The 22,224-nt window shown below is 43.4% G+C and overlaps 1 protein-coding gene across 1 annotated transcript in view; it reads left to right on the top strand.

Moving 5' to 3' along the window:
• The window catches only part of DNAH14 (dynein axonemal heavy chain 14), a 584,657-nt gene that overhangs the window by 295,463 nt on the left and 266,970 nt on the right, over positions 1–22,224 (top strand). Inside the window, exons 46-49 of the mRNA XM_067564773.1 lie at positions 726–749; positions 1,485–1,503; positions 5,443–5,465; positions 8,883–8,905. Of these exons, the coding sequence (XP_067420874.1) occupies positions 726–749; positions 1,485–1,503; positions 5,443–5,465; positions 8,883–8,905 (89 nt within the window). The remainder of the gene's footprint in view (positions 1–725; positions 750–1,484; positions 1,504–5,442; positions 5,466–8,882; positions 8,906–22,224) is intronic.

Below are 22,224 nucleotides of genomic sequence, written 5' to 3'. Positions count from 1 at the left end.
TACATAGACTTCCCAGTACAGTTAGTGCCCCATCAACATCTCGATCACCACAGACCAATAGAGAGAGAGGTGGTACCACAGTACCAAGTACATCTACAGTACCGAAGTCCTCATCTACATCTGCCTCTAAACAGAAGGAGGTAAGGAATAGATTTCCAAGGAAGTCTCAGTCATAGCCTCACAAGAAGGCTACAGCGACCTCAGGGGAGTGCTAAGGGGAATTCCATGCAGGGTCCAAGTGAGGCTGGTACTGCAAAGGCAAAGAGTAGTCAGATATCTAAGACAGACTTGGTACTGAGTTTGGGATATTTGTACCCAGAGTGGCAGAAACAGGATTGAAAAGACCAAGCCTATCCCTGAACAATACTCAGTACCTCTAACAAAAAAAATCTGTTGTACCAAAGACTGCTCACCTACCTACAGTACCAAGGGAATCCTATACTAAGCACTTGGTACCAGCTGCATCAATACCAAAGCTGTCCTTCACAGATTCCCATTCAGCCTAGTTTTTGATACCATCTTTACTGCAAGAGTTTAGGTACCCTAAGGATCTGATAATACCTTCTGATCTGGAGTCTCCTCTCTTAACAAGTGAGGGTTTGTTAGTGTCAGCTCTCCTGGTCACCAATTCCTTTGTCACCTAGAGCATCACATTGGCCCTCATCTACTCTGGAAGCCAAACAGCTATCTCCACCTCCACCCCTTCTTTAGAATATGTGGAAGAGGACTCATCAGATTCTCAAATTTTGGTGCAAGATTCCCCTACAATTCTAGCTCAGATTGTTTTCCCTCCTATACTGATGTATTACAGAAGGATAGACCTCAAATGACACCCATATGGCAGGTACACAGATGGCTACTTCCACCTTTGACATTTGGGCCCCCTCAGTGGCCTTGCTGGGACCTGTGGGCATTCTGTCACCAACAATTTACATCAAGGTATTTGCAACTTCAGAGGAACCAGAGAGGAGCCCATTCTCCTCAATCCCCTTTACAGCAACCTATGCCAGAGAAAGAGACGAGCAAGATGTAAGGACTGATAATGATAACATTGCCTCATCTTCTGATGAAGCTGTCATGCTTCCACCATCTCTTCTGTGGCAGCTGACTTAAGGCAGTTTCAAGAACTGATGAAGTGGATTGCTGGCAGTCTACAGATTCCGTTAGAGGAGGTTCATGAATCCCATCATAAACTTCTAGATATTTTACACACTTCAACATCTATGAAGAGTCATATTCCAGTCACTGAAGCTCTTATGGAGTCCTGCCTACCTGCAAGGCAACAAACAAACATATTATTATATTCTGTCTATGGAATCAGAGTTTCTATTTTCTCTGTACTCCTTCCATTCCACATGTTGTTTCCCTGTTGAAAGTGAGTGGCTAACATTCTTGTGGTGTTTTGGCTTTCAGGTGTCTCAGGAGCCTTAAGCTCCTACTATGCGGATCTTCTGGGGTAGTAGTGGAGGCTGTTAATGAATAAGGATGACAACATAATTCAAGGTCCACCCCATACGGTGAGGAGCACAAGAGCTCAATCTTTTTGGTCCTAAATCCTACACTTCAGTTCACCATAGCAAACCAAATGCCTCACGACCAAATATAACTATTTAAAATTATAACAAATTCAATTCTTTTCTTGAGCATCTGCCAGAAAACCATCGGGACCAGTTTAAATCCGTTATACAAGATGATCAGTGCCTGGCAAAGACATTACTCCAGCTCTCCCTAGATGTGGCAGATACTGCAGCCTGGTCTATCTCCACTGCAGCGGTCATGAGAAGAGCACCTTGACTACAGCTTTCAGGCTTTCCAAGAATGGTTCAGAATATTGTTGAAGACCCGCCCTTTTACAATCACAAGCTCTGAGGACTTGATGGATATCACTCTCCACACTATAAAGAATTCAAGGGACATGCAGCAGTCACTAGGGATTTACACTTCTGTAAATAAGAGTAGGCAGTAGGTCTCAGACAGCACAAGGATCATGCCCAGCCCCGTATTCAGCATATTGTAGATCCTCTGAACTCCCCAGCCAGGTGACCATAAAAGTAACAGAAGGAGGTTTAATCTTCTTCTCTAAGCAACAGTTTTGATGGCTTGGTGCAGAGTCACAGCCATCCAACTGACACAGTCTTAGAGCTGCAACATCTTACCCCCGTCTTTTCTTTCATATGCCTCCTTTCCCTTTTTCAGGGTGCATGGGAGCACATGTCAGCCAATGGAGATGAGGTGATCTAGCCTAGTAGACAGAGCGGGCAGCAGGCCTAGTTGCTGGGGTCACAGATGTAGGGAGTCAGTGGGAGCCAAAGCCAAGAGTCAAAACCAGAGGGTAGGAACTGGATACCAGAGTCAAAGATCAAGCTATAGTCTGTAGACAGGAGCTAGACCCAAGAGTTTAAAAAAAAAAAAAAAAAGTGGTCAGGAACTGAAGTGAGCAGGCTATCAGGCAAGGAGGGGTTCAAGGCAAAACCAGGACAGAAGCAAACCAGGGTGCAAAGCCCAGGAGAAGCAGGAACAAAGTAACGCAGGAGCAGGCACTGAGGTAGGCAAGAGTGTTGAGAAGCCAAAGAGCTGCTGCTGGCTTAAGAGCCAGATTGCTAGCCTCTACAGCCAGTCATGTTGTGTGGCTAATCAGGCAGCCTGCTGCAGGCCAGTTGCACTGATAAGGCTGTATCACCATGCTTCAGTGGGTCACAGTTGAAGATACCAGATTCAGGACAAACTACTGAGAAATGGAGCAGACCCACCTCAAACTGGTGGTTATTCTTCCATAAGATATATCAAGCCAGTAACAAAAATAAACTGTCTCACCACATTTAAAAAGAAGTCAGAAATGCAGTTTCCTTAGGTATTCCAGCCCTTGTTTCACCACCCAGACACTAAACTTTATGATGAGTGGTTATTGAAAACCAATTTCATCAAACAAAGGGTTCTGGTCACAAGAGACCAGCCACAGTCAGTGAATATATAAAACTCGGATCTCACCCAATAATCACACTGATGCCTGTCCTTTAGTATCTAATATCTAAAGGTTTATTTATAAGAGAAAAGAAGGAGGAAGGTTAAAATAGTCAAATAAATCATATACATACAATCTTGCAAAGTTCTTGGATCAGGTTTGTAGCAATGATGTTACAGATTGCTGGCTTGTAAAGTCTCTAGTAACTTCCAAAAGATTGGAAGATCCTTAATGCATTGGTTGGAATGCTCCTTTTAGCATAGATCCATAGTCCAGAGATCAGAGCAGGAAAGAGGCAAAATGGAGATGCTTTCAAGATCTTATATATTTTCTCCCATGTGAAGGGGGATGTTCTCAGTCTCAGTTTGTGGAAAATTACAGGCACAAGATGGAATCCAGTGTCACATGAGCAAGTCACATACTTTTCCATGCTTTCATGAGTCATAGGAGCAGCCATTATCCATATTCTGGCAAAAATGTCCACAGGAAGACCCATCGGGTGGGGACAGGCTTCTTCTATGGTCTATTGTGTGAGCTAAGTGTCTTTTAATGGCCCATTAACTTGCATAGTCCTTTCACAGTGTGCTGGTTAGACTGGACACAAACTACTTTGGGGCAAACACATCTGAAATACAGGTAAATAGTTAATATTCATAATTTAAGATACAAAGATGATACATTCATACAAACAGGATAATCATGTTTGATAACTTTTCCATTGATACCTTACATGACATACTTTGTATAATATTTGTTGCAATTATAGAACAGTGGTAGCAACAATGATATGCAATGGTCATATTTTAATCATACAACATCACAAGCTGCCTGGAGACTAGCTCTGCAGCCGGCCCTGATTTCTAGCAGCATATAACACTAGACATATGGGTTTTGGAAACCATAACATCTGGTTACACGATCCGTTTCAAAGCTATTCCTCCTACCTTTCCCTCTTCAGGGACCCCTCTTACAATTAATCGCTAGAGCAAGGGGTCACCTCTCTTCTACATTTAGGAGCAATAGAACCAATTCTTGTGGAACACAGGGGAACAGGATTCTATTCAAAGTATTTCCTTATTCCCAAAAGGAATGGAGAGTGGAGGCTAATTTTAGACTTTGGGTCTCTAAACAAATATGTAAAGCAACAAAAATTCAGGATAGTAACCCTTGCAGCAATAATTCCTGGAGATTTATAGGTTGAGAGTCATAAACTAGATACATTTTCATGTCGCTGTTTACTCTTTGTTTTTTAACGAACAATAAGCACTACCACTACAGGGAACTCCCTTTCAGTCTGTCTTCAGAGCTGAGGGTATTTTCAAAGATTCTATCAGTAGTTGCTGCTCACCTATGTTGTTTGGGTTTAATTGTTTTCCCATATCTAGACAATTGGTCAATCGGGGCAGATTCTATCAGGAAGTGTTATGTTAGCAAAGATCACATTACCTATTTCACAGTCTAGACCTTCAGATCAATCTCAGAAAGTCTGTTTTGACTCCACTACAGTATCTAGATTTCATAAGTGCATCCCTGGGTGCACTGACAGGCAGAGCATACCTACTGTTCAGCAGATTTCTCACATTAGTGAATCTCATATCAAAGACCTGGAGCAGTCCTCAAGTAACTGTAAGAGATTGTGTTCAACTGCTGGGCCATATCAGCTTGCATCTGTGTAGTGCAACATTACATCTCTGAGGTGGGGTTGGGGGCACATCTGGGACCCTACAAGGTACAGGGAAAATGTAGCTTCTTCAGAATAATCTTCTGAAATTGAAAACTGTAAAAAATGTTTGCGTATGCTTTCTGCCTCTAATCAAGTCAAAGTCATTAAAGATGATGACAGACAACGTGGCCGTATTATATAAATTGTCAGGGAGGCACACGTTCCCCATCTCTTTGTGCTGAAGCAATAAACCTCTGTAATTGGTGCATAGCCAACCAGAAAGTCATCTCAGCTTCTTACCTCCACACTGTTCAGAAAAGCGTGGCAGATAACCTCAGCGGACATTTCTTTCTAAATTACAAATGGGAACTGAACTCCAGTGTCCTCCACAAGATATTCTTGAACCTGGTGGTTCCTGGAGGTCAATCTGTTTGCTGTGGCAGCCGATGCAAAATGCATTAAGTATTGCTCCAGAGGGGGCTCGATCCCCAAATCATAGGAGACATGTTCCTCATCTCATGGACTAAAGGATTTCTTTGTGCTTATCCATCAACACCGTTAGTATTAAAGGTTCTCAGTAAGATCAAGACAGGTTTGGAGTCCCTATTTGATCTAACGCACCTCTCGCCCTGCATGAAGGTTTATGATCAGTTCTCACCTACTGATCCAGCATGATGGTTGAACATTTCACCCCAGCCTCCAGCTCAGGCTCCAAGGCCTGATTCCTTTGGGGTTCTTGGAAATAGAAATCTCATTCTTCAGAGGTACAACACGTTGTATTAAATAGTATAAAACAATCAACAATAAATACCTCCAGAAATAGAAAGGATATTATCTTTGGTGTAACAGTCATCAACTTTTGCCAGCTCATTCTCCTCTTCCCAGGATACTGGATTACTTACTGGAACTGAAAATATCGGGTCTTTCTATGAATTCCATTAGGGTTCACTTAGCAACAGTAATAGCTTTTCACACACCCAACTACAGCAAGATTCCTAAGAGGTTTGTTGAATATCTCCCCACAAATCAGAGATCCTATTCCAATCTTGAATTTGAACCTATTACTTAATTGACTTATGAAACACCATTTTGAGCCACTGAGTATGTGTTATTTATTAGATTTATCAATTTAGACAGCCTTCCTGGTCGCAATCACTTCTGCCCAAAGGGTGGAAGAATTGGGGACCTTAATGGCAGACCCCTCCCAGTTATGCTATTTACCAGAGAGAAAGTGTCAATATGAGCACATTCAAGATTTTTACCTATGGTGTCCTTAGAATTTCATATTAATCAAACCATTCAACTCCCAGGTTTTTTTCCCAGAGCCTCACTGGACTACTGAAGAAGCCATATTCCGTACCGTAGATGTCAGGAAACCATTAGTATTCTACCTAGATAGGACCAAGCCATTTAAAAGATCTCCTACACTATTTGTATCCATTGCGGACAGAAATAAGGGTTTGGTAATTTCAAAACAGAGGTTATCAAAATGGATCTCTGGCTGTATTAAGATTTGTTATGACAAAGTTCATGTTCAGCTCCCTTCGAGAGTGATAGCAAGGCCCACAAGAGCACTATCTACATCTATAGCTTTACTTTAAAATGTACCAATTCTAGACATCTGTAGTGTGGCAACTTTGTGTGGCAATGCAGTTCTCTCTTCTGTATTGGACTCTGCTCAGGAGTCATCTAAAGAGGAGTACACACAGGGACACTACTGAAAGAATAAAGAGAATTTACTCACCTTGTACAGTAACTGGAGTTCTTTCAGATGTGTGTTCCTGTGGGTGTTCCACTACACACACTCCTTCCCCTCTGCTTTAGAGTCATTCTAGTGGGTCTTTGCAGTGGAGAAGGATCTGAGAACTGTTTGGCCATGCAGCCCCATATATATGTGCAAGGATGTGTTGGGTATATACCTGGGCCAATTAAGCATTGCTATCTAAAATCTCTGATCAAAAGTGCAAGGGTGCAGGCACACCTGAAGTGGAGCACCTATAGGGGGACACGTCTCACAGAACTCCAGTGACTGCACAAGATAAGTAACCTCTCCTGTTGTTTCACAAGCAGTATCAAGCAGGGAGTGAGGAGCAATCCTACTTGTGCAACTGTTTAAAGAAAACAGAACACCCAGAATATCTGACCTTCATGTTTGTTTTGTTAATAATGTTTGGATACCCTGAATTTTACATGCATTTGAGTCAGACAATCACCATAATTCACTCAAACAAGTTTCTTAATATGGAAGGGAAAGACTTGTATATGTTTTAAATATACCTCCGTTGTATAACTGGATGAGTAGAGTTGCAGGTTTGTCAGTTCTAAAAACATCATGGATACTATGATTTTTCTATTTGTCCATGACTTTTCTTTGTGATTTTAATAAAGCAATATTTTCCAAATGGTGGGTTATGACTCACTAGTAGATTGTGGGGAAAGGTTCTAGGTGGGTTACCAGCCGGTGCACAGGGGAGGCCCCGGAGAGAGGGACAGGGTGGTTGGGAGAGTAAGCCCATCCTGTACTCACCCTGCAGTGGTGGCTCCTATCTCATGGAGCTGGGCCTGGCTGTGGCGTCAGAGCGCCATTCACTCAAATTTGGCTCAGCCCTTCCTCTGTGATTATGGAGGGGTGGCCAAGCCAAACCTGAGCAGTGCTGTGACTCCCAGAGTGGGGAACTGGGCCCAGACAGGAACTACTGCTGCAGGACAGACTCAGTCCCTCCCCGAGCATCCCCTCCTCACCAAAATGGGATTAGGATTACAGTGCTGGCACAGAGGACGCTGGCTACAGGTAGTCGGTGCCACTTCGGTGGGGCAAGAAGGAGGCAGAGGAGGGATTTCTATATATTATATTTAAAGAAGTACCATTGAATTTTCATACGCATGACTTTACACACCATTTTTCCCAATCCCATGACTTTTACTAAATTTACTGTGAGTGCACTGATTGATTTTTAAAAAAAACCAATGACAAATCTCACCCTAGGCAAGAGAATCTAACTTTTATGTTATCTAGTGTACACTGTAAATATTACCATTACTGTTTATTTTAGTTGGACACAATGGATCTAAGTGACGCTGCTGTGATTGAAAAAAACAACCAAGAAACAGAATCTTCTTACTGTCATGGTAAGTGCTATGACTGTATAAACATGGAACAAATGGAAAACATTTAACAAAGGGAACTCCATTCTCAGAAATCTAGCTCATCTCTATTTCTTCTGCCTCATAAAGGCTAAAGGCCTTATAATTGAAGTAGAATAAATGTTATGCAATTAAAAAAATTGTCTTTATTTCAGAATTTACCAAGGAAAGGAAAAATAGTGATGCAACCCTTACTTATTTAAGCAGAATTTTCTTAAGTATCCCCAGTTAAACAATTGGGTCTACTTATGAGCCATGCTCTGATAGCCTTACAGTGAGTAGTACCTTGCTCCACAAATAGATTTGTTGATTTCAGTGGGATTATTCCTTGTTTAAAGTATTGTTATTCTGGGGGTTGGGAAAAACCTCAAGGGAGCTCCTGGACATAACAGCCACTCTCTATTTAAGATAAATGAGGAAACAATTAAATGCCCCTTTGTTTAGAGAGAGCTGCAATAATAGGAGACATCACCTAAAACACAGGTCACAGGTAAGGCCACCTGAACTGTAGGTGAGGGGTTTCATGATGGCCTAAACCTGAACACAGGGATGGGGTTGATTTGATTGCAGTTTTGTGTCTGTATGTGTGAAAGGAGGAGCAGAAACACCACAGAAGTAGACAGAGAAGGAGCAGAGAAGGCCTGATAGTGTGACCCTGAGAAAAGCTGAGAGAGAGCTTTTGAGCTAAGTACATACTGGCTGCAAAGGGGTTTGCAACTGTGAGCAAAGAAACTATGTTCTGCTGTTTGAATCCTAATGTGTTCAAGGAAACAGGACTTTGTGTATATTCTTTGTAAATAAGATGGCATCAGCGAAATACCTGATTTCATCACCAATTTCTTCCTCTAATGGAAACAAACCCACAAGACTGAATTTTGGTTAACCATGCAGTGCAAAAGGAGTAACAGTACTATTCAAAAGGATAGCAGAAAATCACCCACACTGAATAAAGTTACAGGTATCATGACAGTAGTTTGTAATTGCTTTTGACGTAAGCTTCCTAGCTGTACTTCGTGACATTTATCTGTTAGTGGCATATTTTTGTATCAACTCTCACATTGTCTTAACATTTATCCTGAGTTAACTAATGTCCAGGCTCAGTTTAACCTGCAGCCACAAAATTGCTGCCATCATTAATGAGGAAGTTACCTTAAAATTGTGAACTGAATTGTAAATTAAAATGTCTGCCTGAAGGCTTGTCTTCACTGCAACAGTTAGCACACTCACCTTACTCAGTCCACTGCAACCTTAATCAAGTGAAAGTAACCACATTATGAAACAGCATTCTAGTTACACAGAGTGGTTTGATTAGAGGTACAGAGAGACTGGATGAGCAGTTGATGAGTTCTTGTTATTCAAGCTGCTGCATCTCCACTGCATTACTAGACAGCTTCAGCAGTCTTTGAGCTTCAGCCTATACCCCATGAGGTTCCATCTAACTCAAGCTAGAAATTTGTGTGTGTGGATGGGAATCAGGTAAGGACTAAAACTCAACTTATACCTTGAGCTAACAATAGAGTGAAGAAAAGCTCTAAGCAATCCCTACCGTGGGCAGGTGGTAGTGGCCCTTCCTCGCTGTCAATCTTCAAATAGCTTCTGCTAAAGGGGGGAGATTAACAGTTTCTAGGCCTCTTCAGCCTAGCTGGGCAATCCCTAAAGCCCTGGGCCCCAACCCTCAGGTGGGGCGAGCAAGCAGTCTGTCGCCCAGACTCTTGGTCAGGGCAGGGCAGGTAAAACGATCGGTCTCTAATCCTAGGCAGGGCAAGCAAATAATCTATAGCCGAGGCCCTCAGATAGGGTGAGGCAGGTAAAGTGTACTGGCTACAGCCTATTGATGGTTTGCAGGTCCAGGGGTGGAGGTGGGGGTGGGGAGGGGGACACAGGCCCATCTGATTCCATTGCATCCCAGCCCAGGGCCCTAACAGTGGCACGGTATCCAATCATTGGGTCAGTGGGGCTCCAGCCACAACTCGCTGACTGGTGCTCAGGCTCTAACGCAGCCAGACTCAGGTTGGCTACCCCGGGCTACTTCATCCACCCCTCCACGCATGTATCTGAGGTCCAGGTCGCAATCTAGTTCCTCAGGGTAGAACGTGAGGGGCAGTCCCAGCAGGCGCTCATCATTGCTGGTGTCGGGCAGCTCCTCCAGGTCACAGGGGCCAGGTAGTTCCTCCGGCTCGCTGGGGCCAGGCAGTTCTGGTGGGTCTTCGGGGCTCCAACTGGTAGGCAGCCCTGGCAGCTTCTCCTCTGGGCAGTGGTCAGGCTCCAGTCATAGCACCAACAAAGATGCATCCTTCTCCTTCAGCCACTCTCTCCTAACTGAGCTGGGAGGCCTGTCCTTTATACTTCCCCTTCCTGTTCTGCCTCTCTGCTTGCGGTTAGGTGGGTGTGGACTTCCGGGTTCTGCTCCTTAGAAGGGGGTTGGCCCTTCCTCACCATCAATCTCCGAGGGAGGCCACACCTCCCGGATGCTATACAAGCCCTGATTGTGTATAGTCAGGAACAACAGCCAAGAGAGGTATGAATTGCCCCCATTCAGCTCAATGCACAGTTGATGCTATATGTAACTATCTATTACGACCTATTTCACAGCTGATTATTTGAGCAGAATTTATTTGAACAAAATGATGATGTAATTATGCATTATCAATGCAAAAATCAAAAAAATATCAAAAACTGAAAATATTGAGACTGTAAAATAAATGGAATTTAACAGCTAAATAAGTATTACAGGGGCTATTACAGAATAGTATTACAGAAATTCCTAAAAGACAAAATAGTTTTGAATGGGGGACAAGGGGAGCCAGGATGCAAGGTAAATGTAGCCTGTAAATTGATGAGCTGCAAGCCTGCTGGTACCATCCCTCAGGGTGAGACATTTCTAGATTCAAATCCTGTTCGAATGTAGATTGTGTTATTTGTATTTCTTTGATAACTCCTTCTGATCTCTTAAGCCTACAATTTATAATCACTTAAAATGTATTTTTCTGTAGCTAATAAACTTGTTTAATGTTTTATCTTAACCAGCAGTATGGTCTTGAATTGAAGTGCCTAGAAATCTTAGCTTAGTAACAAAAACTGGTACATGTCTTCCTTATGTAGAGGGTGTAGCAGACTCATTAATGAGCTTGCACTGGACAAATCTTTGTCCAGCACCAGACGGTATTATCTCGGGTTATATGCCTGGGTAGTTAAGAGCTTGGGGTCTGTGGGAGTTACTGGCTGTCTTCTGGTTCTGTGGTGGGTGCATGAGTGACTCAGTTGGATGTGTAGCACCACCTGCTGTTGTGTTGGATAATAACTGGGTCTGGAGAGACTGTGTGTGTATCATCAACAGAAGCATATTTGGAGGTCAGCACAAGCCACCAGAATAAGGAGGTTCAGTTGTACACCGTATTCAAGCTGCATTAGGCTGCACATCTGTGACACCAGGAGGTCTTACTGTAGAATATAAATCAAGTTTGCTGTGGAGTTGACAGAAGCCTTCATTAATGTTTCCTTTTATTATCATCTTTATTCATATAACACTGAAGATATGTTGCACTTATAAATGAAATAAACAGCAGGATCTTTTTCAGGGGGACAAGGCAATATGCCACGTTTATTGTGAATACAGAAGTTTCAAAAAGCAATTACCTACACACACACACACACAGTTCTGCAGGCAGAATATAATTACCAGCCTCAGTTTTTCAAGCTAGTCCGCTGGCCAGCTGGACTGAACACGAGGATGGAGTCAGGCTCTGTTGGTTACGAATCCGATGCTCCTGGAAGTTTGCAGAATGAACCAAAGTTCTCATCTTTTCAACCCATCTTTATAGTGGTCAGTCCCCATTCTGGTCTATGGATCTTGCTGTGTCATGCTGCGTTTGCATCCTGGTGTGATCATCAGTCACCCGTCTGTTGTTGCAAGCATGACCGCTTCAGTGTTATCTCTCATATTCTGTCTTGTTCCTGTCCTTGGGATGAGTCCTTCCATATTTTGGGATTCTCATATTTGCATTCTTTGGCCATCTGGGTCGTAAAATGTTCTTAAAACAAAAGTATCTTTACTCCCCTATGTTGCCATGGAGATTTAGGGTTGCTGTCTTTCCACTTTCTTATTATACATACATACCACATTTATTCTTCAACTAACTTACTAATTTTTACTTCAAAAAAGCCAAAGGATTATATAAACTTGAAACACAATTTTAAAATAAAGTATACATTCTTAAAGGAAGAAGAAAATGCTATCGTGGAATTTCCCATCAATATGGGTTCCACTGACATCAGTTAACACAATGTACTAACAACAAACGCTTCTTGATTTTAGTCAGGCAATTCATATTAAACAAACGGTCTTTCAGGATGTTTCCAGAGAAATGTAAATAGAATATAAACAACATCCAGCACACCTAGCTTCAGGATGATACACACACGATGTTTCAGGCATGGCTTAAACGAACAACAGGCAAAAGGTCTCAAAGGCCTGTGTCTTTTTGGTTTTAGAAGTCTGCTTTTGGGCCTACATTTTGGGCCTACAGATATGCATGGTGCTGTACAATGAATAAAATGTCCCAATCATCTCTGTTGCACAGCTTCTGCCCTTATTTAGTACTAATGGTTTAATGCTCCCACCTCTGAAATTCAAAAGCAGTCCAATTTTGTTACTGGAGTCTGCAGGACAACCCCACACTTCAGCTCAGGCTACAAGATTCTTGGAATAGTGTCCCTGTGGGCGCTCCACTTCAGGTGAGCCTCTGCCTTTGATCTCAGATTTTTGGTAGTGGTGCCTACTTAACCCAGGCATGCGCTCCACACATCCTTGTGCCCCTCAGCGAGGCTATATGTATTTGTGCAGTAATGATTTAGAATCTTTCTTTCTGCTCCTGGCTCAGCCACACAGATCTGCTGCTGCAGCCTCTTCTCTTTGGGATTCCTGTACCCCCATTCAGGCATGGTGGCGTTGCCACACAAACACAGAGCTAAATCTAAGCGATGTTCCCTATGTGAGTAGCACTTACATTCTACAGAGGGTAAATTGTGCCTTGACTGTTCACAGCCATCTGACTTTCACTCTGGCAGAACTCAGAGTCAGACCAGTATGTTGGGTTCCACCCCATTCCAAGGAGCCAAGATTCGAAGGCAGAAAAGCCTGATCAGCATCTTCTGAACATTTCAGGAACAGAAGGATGTTTTCTGGCTGGCTCAGAGGATAAGTCTTGTAACAGACCCAGGCCTGGAAAGGAAAAACATGTGAAACAATCCAAAGTCCACCTTTCCCTTAGATACGGAAGTATCTCAGCTCCCTGGGAAAAGAAGCAGAGTTTGTACAGAGCTCCCCTTCCTCCAACTATGAATTGGGAGCTATTTGTGATGCTTAGGGTAAGTCTTGCAAACCCCAGAGACTCCAGTCCCAAAAAGGCAAAATCAAGTATCACCTTTGCAAGATAGCAATTAGCAGTGTTGTTAATGAACACGTGTGATTAAAAATCAGGTGTTAAATCCCTTTTTCTTTGTGCCTCCCCCCTTGAGAGATTCTTTGCTGGAGCTTTTTGCCTACACAGAGGCTCTCACAGTATTCTGTCTCAAGCTCACTGCCCCCTACCCTACCCTGCAGCATGTCTTGGCATGCAGAAAAACCTGTCACTCCTTTGAAACCCTCCCTTGGGCTGCAATGTAATGGGAATTGTGTCTGTCTGGCTTTCAGCCCAAGGACTCTCACTTTGCCAGGAAAAGAGGGTCAGATTTCAGGCAGCAGCTGAATGGGAATTGTGCTTGCTGATCATCAACTATAAGTACTTTCTCTGCCAAGGAAAGGTGCTCAGAATCTGAAAGGCGAGCAGAGGTCTCACTCCTCCTCCACTCCACAGGCTGGCTTCACGCTTAAGCACAGGTAGTCTATGACCAGAACAGAGGCACGTGAAGACTTCATTCACACAAAGCTGCACCATTGGACAATTATAGAGGAGTAAGTGAGAAATTTCTTCCCCATGATCAAAATTACTCCTGAATTATTGAGTAAAGTCCTGAGTGATACTAATGTGTTCTTGCAGTACCTATTTGGGTGCTAAACAGCCTGGGAAAGCAGGCAGGCAAAATTTCAATTTCCTGTTGACACCTAGCCAGGTAATTCCATAATGAAAGTATTTGTACAAGTACACTTCCTCAGTTATGAGGTCCCCAGGCCAGAATGAATAGCATGCTACCCTCATTCTCTAAACAACAGGTCAAGAACTATATACAGAAAAAAAAACCTAACCAAATAACCTGCAGGAATTTTCAAGGGCTAGCCACCAGTGGCTTGCTAGGGACTTATTTATATCAATAAAATATCTTCTTTTTCAAACATTATTTGATATACAGTTTTCAGCAGATGCCTCCTTTGGGGACAATGCAAATGAGGACTTCTGATTAAAACCAAATATTAATACTATGTAACAAAAATTAGTAAGTTCTTTGAGTGGTCTCATCATATTCCTACTTATGGCATGTGCCAACTGGGTGCAGCTCAGAACATGGAACTTTGCTAGCAGTACCTTTTGCAGTGGTCACGCACCTCCCCCATCCAACCCAGTCTTTCACTGTTTGTGAACATTTGGAGGACAAGGCTCTGAAAGAGGTGTGATGCTCCAGCCTTGTCAGTTCCTTCCCACCACATTCAAGTGACGGATTCAGGAATGCCTTATTTTGGCCAAATTTCTTTATCCCTTTCAGTTCCTTTGATGCTTTTAGGTAGCTTTAGTAGATATCTATAGTCTGTAGGTAGTGTTTAGATGGTTAGTTAAGTTTTTAAGGTATAAATAGTAAGTGGATATCATGCTCTGTTTCATCATGGTAGATCCGAAGGTGAAGAAACTGGGTTTCCAATGGTGTGCTTCCTGTCTTTCCTGACATTGGATGTGCATACAAGATTTTTGGCTTGCTTTTGTGAGGGACGTTGACCCTTGAAATTCTTCATACGTGTTCACACCTCATGCTACAGAAGGAGGGGCAGGACAGACTGCAGACTATATTGCTGAAAGAAGCATTAGTAGCCACACCATCCAGATCTGAAGCTCACAAAGGATCCAGTAGGTCACAGAGACACTCCTCTTTCTCTAACATTGCTATGGACCAAAGATAACAGAAGTCAGTTAAAACTCCAGCATCAGGCGATCTGGTAACTATGAAAGTGACAACTCAAAAGAAGAATTTGAAAGCTGCGGATCCTATGACTAAACAGAAGGATTCTTTGGTGATGTTGGCCTCTGTGTCTAGAGCTATCCATGAGTCAGAAGTGTGTCAGTTTTGAGTCCCATCAGGAACCCACAAGGATCCCCAAGAGAGGACAAAAATGGTATTTTGGAGTAGGAAGCACTCCATGGATCCAATGGACATCATTATCTTGGATCCAGGCTGTTGTGTATTTCGTGTCTTGCCTAATTGCCTAGGTTGCCATAGCAACAAAGCTTAGCTTGTTGCCATAGCAATAGAGTTAAACTATTAGGGGATAGCTCATCCAGTCCTGGATGGTTTTAGTGTTAGTTCAATAAAGATGTTCCCTGTATTGCATCTCCCTGTGATCCTGTGTTGATTTCTCTCTCTCGATACAAGCAATTAAAAGGAATTCAACATAATAAAAGTGGCAACAGAGGATGGGATCTACCTGTGCTGCACCGGCAAAAAAAGTAAAAGTCGATGTAAGAAAAAACCTTTTTGCTGTTTTGGGGGCTGGACTGTTTACATTGACAGTTCAAACTGAAACTAAAACAGGCTCTGCTTTGTTCTGACCGAAGTGAAGCAGACAGAAACAAAGCAGTGCTAGTGAATGGAAATCATCAGCAGTTGTGTGTGAACAATCCCAAGACACATGAATAAAAGACACTAAAAGACAAGAGAAGGGGGGGAGAGGGGCAGCAATGGCTACATTTATGGGGCCCCTGGGACCTTTTGATGAGACTCGAGAGAATTGGAACTCATATACTGAGAGTTTTCAGCTTTTTGTTATTGCAAATGAAATTACAGATGCAAAGAAGGCGCCCATTTTCTTAAGTGTTGTAGGAACTAAAACCTATACTTTATTATGCAGCTTAGTGCACCCTGATAAGCCAGAGACAAATCTTACAGTGACATTGTGAAAATCCTGCCGGTACATTTTTCTCCAAAACCGTTGCTAATTGCAGAGAGATTTAGGTTCCACAAAAGGAATCAAGAAGAAGGTGAAACAGATGTGCAATTTGTAGCAGCTCTGAAGAAGCTTGCTGAGAACTGTGAATTTAATGATGTGTTAAATGACACCCTACATGATAGATTAGTGTGTGGGCTGCACAATGAAGCAACACAGAAGCACCTATTGACAGAGGCCCAGCTCACCTGGCAGAAGACCATTGAAATTGCAATCTCTATAGAGCTGGCTGCAAAGGAAGCTCAGTAACTCAATGCATCGACCAGAGTGCATAAGGTGTCACAAGAATCTACCCACAAGACAGTGGAGAGCCGGGAATGTTACGGCTGTGGAAAGCCGGGTCACCATGCATCAGAATGCTGGTGTAAAGACCTAGTGTGTCGACAGTGTGGCAAAAAGGGACACATTAAGTGTGCCTGCAAACAAAAGAAAGAAGAGTCAAACAGAACAGGAAAACTGGAGAAAAAGAAGCCTGCTGTCTGGCAGACCAAAAAGGAAAATCTGCACATGGTAGAGCAGACTCAGGATGATCAAAGTGACACCCAGTCAGAAGAAGAAGTGGCATTCCATGTCTTGTCCATGGCAGTTGTCTCACATGAATACTGGGTAACCCCGCTGTTGGAAGCTAAACCTGTATGCATGGAACTGGACATCAGCACAGCAGTTTTGCTGGTCTCAGACACTGTGTATAACAAGAAACTAAAGCATCTCCCGCTTAAGCCAACAAAAATTGTTCTGAAGACATACACTGGAGAAGCTGTACCCATGTTGGGCACTACTGATGTTAAGGTGGAGCTCAGTGGACAGACTGCTAAATTGCCACTGTTCGTGATGGAAGGCAATTACCCAGCCTCAATGGGAAGGTCATGGCTTAGGAAGATCCAGCTGAATTGGGCAGAAGTGCATAGGATGGCTAAAGAAGAAACAGGTCTGATAGCTGTATTAAAGAAACATGCTGCTGTTTTTGGAGAGGACCTGGGAAGTATGAAGGGAATCACTATGAAATTGAACATTAAGCCTGACAGCCAACCAAAATGTCTGGAAGCCAGAACTATGCCATATGCCATCAGGCCAAAGGTTGAAGCAGACCTGGAGCACATAGTCAAAAATGTAGTCCTAGTACCAGTTATCCACAGCCACTGGGCAACCGCAATTGTTCCAGTATTGACGAAAGATGGCTCCATTTGGACTTGTGGGGATTTTAAGGTCACAGTTAACCTGATGTTGTGTGGAGAGCAATACCCTCTTCCCCCCATTGATGACCTCTCCACTGGCTTGGTTAGTGGACAAAAATTCAGCAAGATTGATCTGAGTCAGGCGTATTTACAGATGCACATCGATGAGAAGTCCCAAGAGCTGTTGACTATTGTGACACACAAAAGGCTGTACCGATACTGTCACTTGCCCTTCAGAAAAATGTCTGCTCCAGCTTTGTTCCAGAGGGCTATGGACCAGCTCTTGAGTGGCTTGCCAGGAATCCAGTGCTATCTTGATGACATCCTGGTCACTGGCAAGAATGAGGAGGATCACCTTAAGAACTTGGAGGCTGCCCTACAAAGACTGGAAGAGTATGACCTACGAGTCCACAAAGACAAATGTGAATTCTTCCAGCCTTCTGCTGAATATTTAGGACATATCATAGATGCTACTGGCCTTCGTAAGGCTCCTGCAAAAGTCAAAGCTATTGTGGAAGCTCCACCTCCTCAAAATGTAAGCCAACTTTGCTCTTTTTTAGGGCTATTGAACTATTATGGAAAATTTATTCCACAGTTAGCAACACTACTATAACCACTACATGAACTTGTTGGCCAGAACAAGGTCTGGAAGTGGACTGAAGCCTGTGAAGTTGCATTTAACAAGGCTAAACACACATTGCTAAATTCAGAGATTGATGCATTTTGATCCGTCCTTACCTCTACAGTTGGCCTGTGGTGCCTCCCCTTATGGAGAGGGAGTGGTTGTATCACACATTATGCCTTCTATAGAGAGGAGAGACCCATTGCTTTTGCCTTACGCACCTTAAGTAAAACAGTAATTAACTATGCCCACATCAAATGTGAAGAACCAGGAATCGTTTTCAGAATTCGGAAATGTCACCAGTACCTGTTTGGACAGAAGTTCACACTTCTCACCAACCGTTGACCTCTAACATCTATTTTTGGCCCCCCACACAGGCATTCCACCATTGGCTGCTAGTCATATGCAAGGGCAACGATGGGCATTGTTGTTTTCCGCACACACACATGAGATCAAATATCAGAAATCCACTCTGCACCACAACGCAGATGGTCTCTCAAAGCTGTCTTTACCAGCTAAACATCAAGATGTTGGCCAAAAAGAAATCTTCTACTTTGAACAGGTAGAGAACACAGCCATCACTGCTACTCCAGTAAAGAAGGCATCTAGCGTTGACCCCATACTGTCCCAAGTTATGGACCTAGTGATGCATGGAACATCTCTACAGGACTCTCAGGTCTCATTCGACCTTCTTTCCTTCATTTCCAAGAGGATGAAGTTATCAATCCATTCTGGTTGCTTGTTGTGGGGGATGTGCATCATTATTCCACCACTACTGAGATCACAGATGTTAGAACAGCTACATTCAGATCAATGTGGAATAGTGCTCATGAAAGAAATTGCACAAAGCTACTTTTGGTGGCCTGGCCCGGACAGTGCCATTGAACAGAAGGCAAGAGCTTGTATTTCATGTCAGAGTGTGAGGAATGCGCCTCAATTGGCACCCCTACACCCATGGGACTGGCCTGAAAACCTGTGGTAGTGTATTCACATTGATTTTGCTGGTCCATTTGAAGGAAGCATGTCCCTGGTTGTTGTAGACAGCCATTCTAAATGGCCAGAAAGCTCTGTAATGCCCTACTGCATGAAATCTTTAGTAATTTCGGTCTGCCAGAACAACTTTTGGGCAACAATGGACCGCAATTTGTCTCTCAGGAGTTTAAAAACTGTATGAAAGTAAATGGTATACATCACATCACTTCAGCACGGTATCATCCACCAGTGGATTAGCTGTAAGGTCTGTGCAGACCATGAAACAAGCGTTAAGCTCTGCAAGGGGACATTTGTCCATTCAAAAGTGTCTGGACACCTTACTATCGTACAGAAACACACCTCATGCTACAACCAAAGCGTCCCTGGCCTTTCTAGTGATGGGACAACAGCTGCGCACTTGCTTTGATCTGCTGAAACCTACCAAAGCACCACAAGTTGTGCAACGTCAACAGCAAAACCAAGTCATCAGACATGCACACAGAGCAAAAGACCAAACCTTTAGTCCTGGACATCCTGTTCTAGCTCGAAACTATGCTTCTGGAGTTAAATGGGTCCCTGCAACAGTCATTGCCAAAACAGGACCTGTTTCCTACACTGTCTAGACTGCAGATGATCTCATCTGGTGGCAGCATGTAGATCAGTTATTGTCAGGTCATACATGTCGCAAAGACACATCTTCAGTTGAACTGCCTGACCTCACCATTACAGGTGAGATGTCATCGAGTCAAGTCACCCGTTCTTGACTCCCCTTCTCCATCCACCTTTTCAGCAGATACAACCCCCTCCCCTGTTCGAGCAGCTACAACATCCTCACCTGTTCCAGCTATGAGTCCTGAGCCCATCATTAAACCCCCACCGATAACACCTTTCAGTGCAAGAACATCAGAAGTCCGCCATAATCCACCTATAGAGAGAAGGCCTCTTCAATGGCTGGCTCTTTAGCTAGGGCAAACCCATGTTATGAGGCAGAATAATCACCGGGGTTTAGCTGGGATGTGAGGCAGTCTACCCTCATTCCCTAGTTTAGTGATTGTTCTCTTAAATGGGCTTTTTCATTAAGAGGGTAGAAATATGTTGTGTATTTATGTCTTGTCTAATTGCCTAGTTGCCATAGCAACAGAGCTTACTTGTTGCCATAGCAATAGAGTTAGACTATTAGGGGATAGCTCATTCAATCCTGGCTGGTTTTAGTGTTAGTTCAATAAAGACACTCCCTGTATTGCATCTCTGTGATCCTGTGCTGATTTCTCTCTCTGAATACAAGCAATTAAAAGGAATTCAACATATCACAGGCCCTCTAGAGCCAAAGGTCAAGATTAGGAAGAATGATCCTCATCTACTGAATGGAGTTTCAGAGCCAGTCTATTGTTCCATGCTGTTATGTTTGTGGCCAAAGCACAGCAGTCAGATCTGAGTGCCTTCCTGACCTTGATTTTGCACTCTTTGCATAGGTATGTTGATCAACAAGTATCACTGGTTTCAAGTCAGCACAGGGAGATCTGTCCATTTAAATAAGATGATAGAAGCATAACATCAGTATTTCTACAATCCTTCCTCGATCTTGGGTTTACCAAGCAAGGTTCTATCACCCTTCTCTATCATGGCTCCAACAGCATTCTTGTTCTTGGTGCTATCATTGCTGGATCCAAGATTGAATCTGCCCTCTGACTTCAATCAGGAACCACATTGCAAAATGAGACTGGTTTTTAGAAATTGATATGAAGAAGATCTATATCACCAGGGACTTTATCCTCTGGATCTGACTCTTTGTTGGCAAGATTGATAGATTCCTTAATGAATGAGATGGCCTTACCGGCCTTCTAACCAATTCAGTAACCCTCAGAGGTATCCTAGCAGGGTATTTCTGGTAACTCCTATGAAGGAGTTTTGAGCCCTGGATCCCAAGTGCTCAGATCTGAGGATGGATTTCACTGTCAAGAATAAGTTGCCATTTACTTCTTAGAACACACTATCTGAAGAGGAACTGATAATGGTAGAAAGTGGGCAAGAGCTGGAGCTGGACTCAGAGATCTAAACCGCCCCTGATGACAATGTTAGGATCACCCTGGTTCTGCCACCTTCATAGGATATTATTGTGTTCCAGGATTTGGTGAAGTTCATGACAAGGACTTTAGGGCTACTATTGATTCTGATGGAAGACGTTTCCATTTGCATTTGACATTTTGTATTCTTCTTCTAAGCCTGAGTTACATTACCTTTGTTGGACAGTCTGTCACAACCAGCATATACACCATCATCAGCTCAATATGTGTCTAGCTTCCTTCATTAATGGCCTTCTGGAAAATCAGAGGAAGATGGGTAAAACTTGAATGAAGGACAAAATTTCATAAAACATAAGCAGCTATTCTTCAAACACTTAGGTTAGGGCGATAGCTTTGCTATATCTCCTAGGCGGAATGTCTGGTTGAGATAGTCTGGGTTCAAAGTTGAAAGATTTTCCTTTCATATGGGAAGGTTTATCCAGCTCTAAGACAGATGTAGTTTTTGAAAAGATGAAGAAATTTAGCTCTACAGCTAGATCTTTGGTAGCTTTCTAGTTTCCCACAAGAAGAATGGGAGGTTTCCTCTTTCAGATGTCAGAGTCAATTAATTCCTGCAATTCAATCTACCTTTTTATCCAAAGATGGAGCTATCCACATTATCAAATCCAATCTTGAGAGCATCAACACCAATGGAGAAGGATGAAGGAAGTCTTGCAAGCATTTTCTAAGGGAAACAGTCTTCAGTTTCAGCATCAACAGGTCCCCAACCTCATCCTCAGATTTGATGGGATGCTCAAGAGTTGCAAACCAGTTTCCCTAACTCATTCTGTTTTCTATTTTGCAGACTCTCTCATTTCTATGATATTGGGCACCTGATAGCATTTGACATATGGATTTTAGAGATAATCAAAAGCAGAGATGCTGTCCAGTTTGAAACTGTCCCCCCATCCAAATGCCCTTTCCGTTCCTTTTATGGTAACCCTCTTGTAAGCCGGTGGCACAGTCCAGCTGGGATGTCGCAACTCTTCCTCGGGCCCAGGCTCCGAGGAAGGCCACAGTGCCTTCCTTTATGGGAATAAACAGTGCTCGTTTACAAGTCTTTAGCGCCGGCCCCTAGCGGTGTGGGCTTCCTTCCCAGTCTGTAGCCCTCCAGCCCTCTCGTAGGGCAGGGCTGATACAGAATCTGTAGCCCTGGCCTTCCAACAGGCGGGGCTACTACAGCAGTCTGGTGCCCCCGGCCCTCAGGCAGGGTAGGGCAGGTAAGCAGTTTGCAGTCCCTGGTCCACAAGTCGGGCAGGGCTGATCGGGCAGTCACTAACTTCCCACAGGCGGGGCTAGTAAAATAGTCTGGATCCCCCAGCCTTGCAGGCAGGCAGACCAGGTAAAACTCGGGATCCTCTGCCTCCAAGCTCAGAGGGCAGCACTCACTCACAGGGTGGTTAGGGAAGGGGTCCCAGGGGTTTCTCCAGTCCACAGGGTTCAGTCACTTCCAGGGGGTCCTTGACGTTAGGCA

The sequence above is a fragment of the Emydura macquarii genome, unplaced genomic scaffold (assembly GCF_026122565.2).
Source record: "Emydura macquarii macquarii isolate MOO-44397 ecotype Brisbane River unplaced genomic scaffold, CSIRO-AGI_Emac_v2 contig_2676, whole genome shotgun sequence".
NCBI classification, from domain to species: Eukaryota; Metazoa; Chordata; order Testudines; family Chelidae; genus Emydura; species Emydura macquarii.
This window is presented reverse-complemented; position numbering and strand designations above follow the sequence as displayed.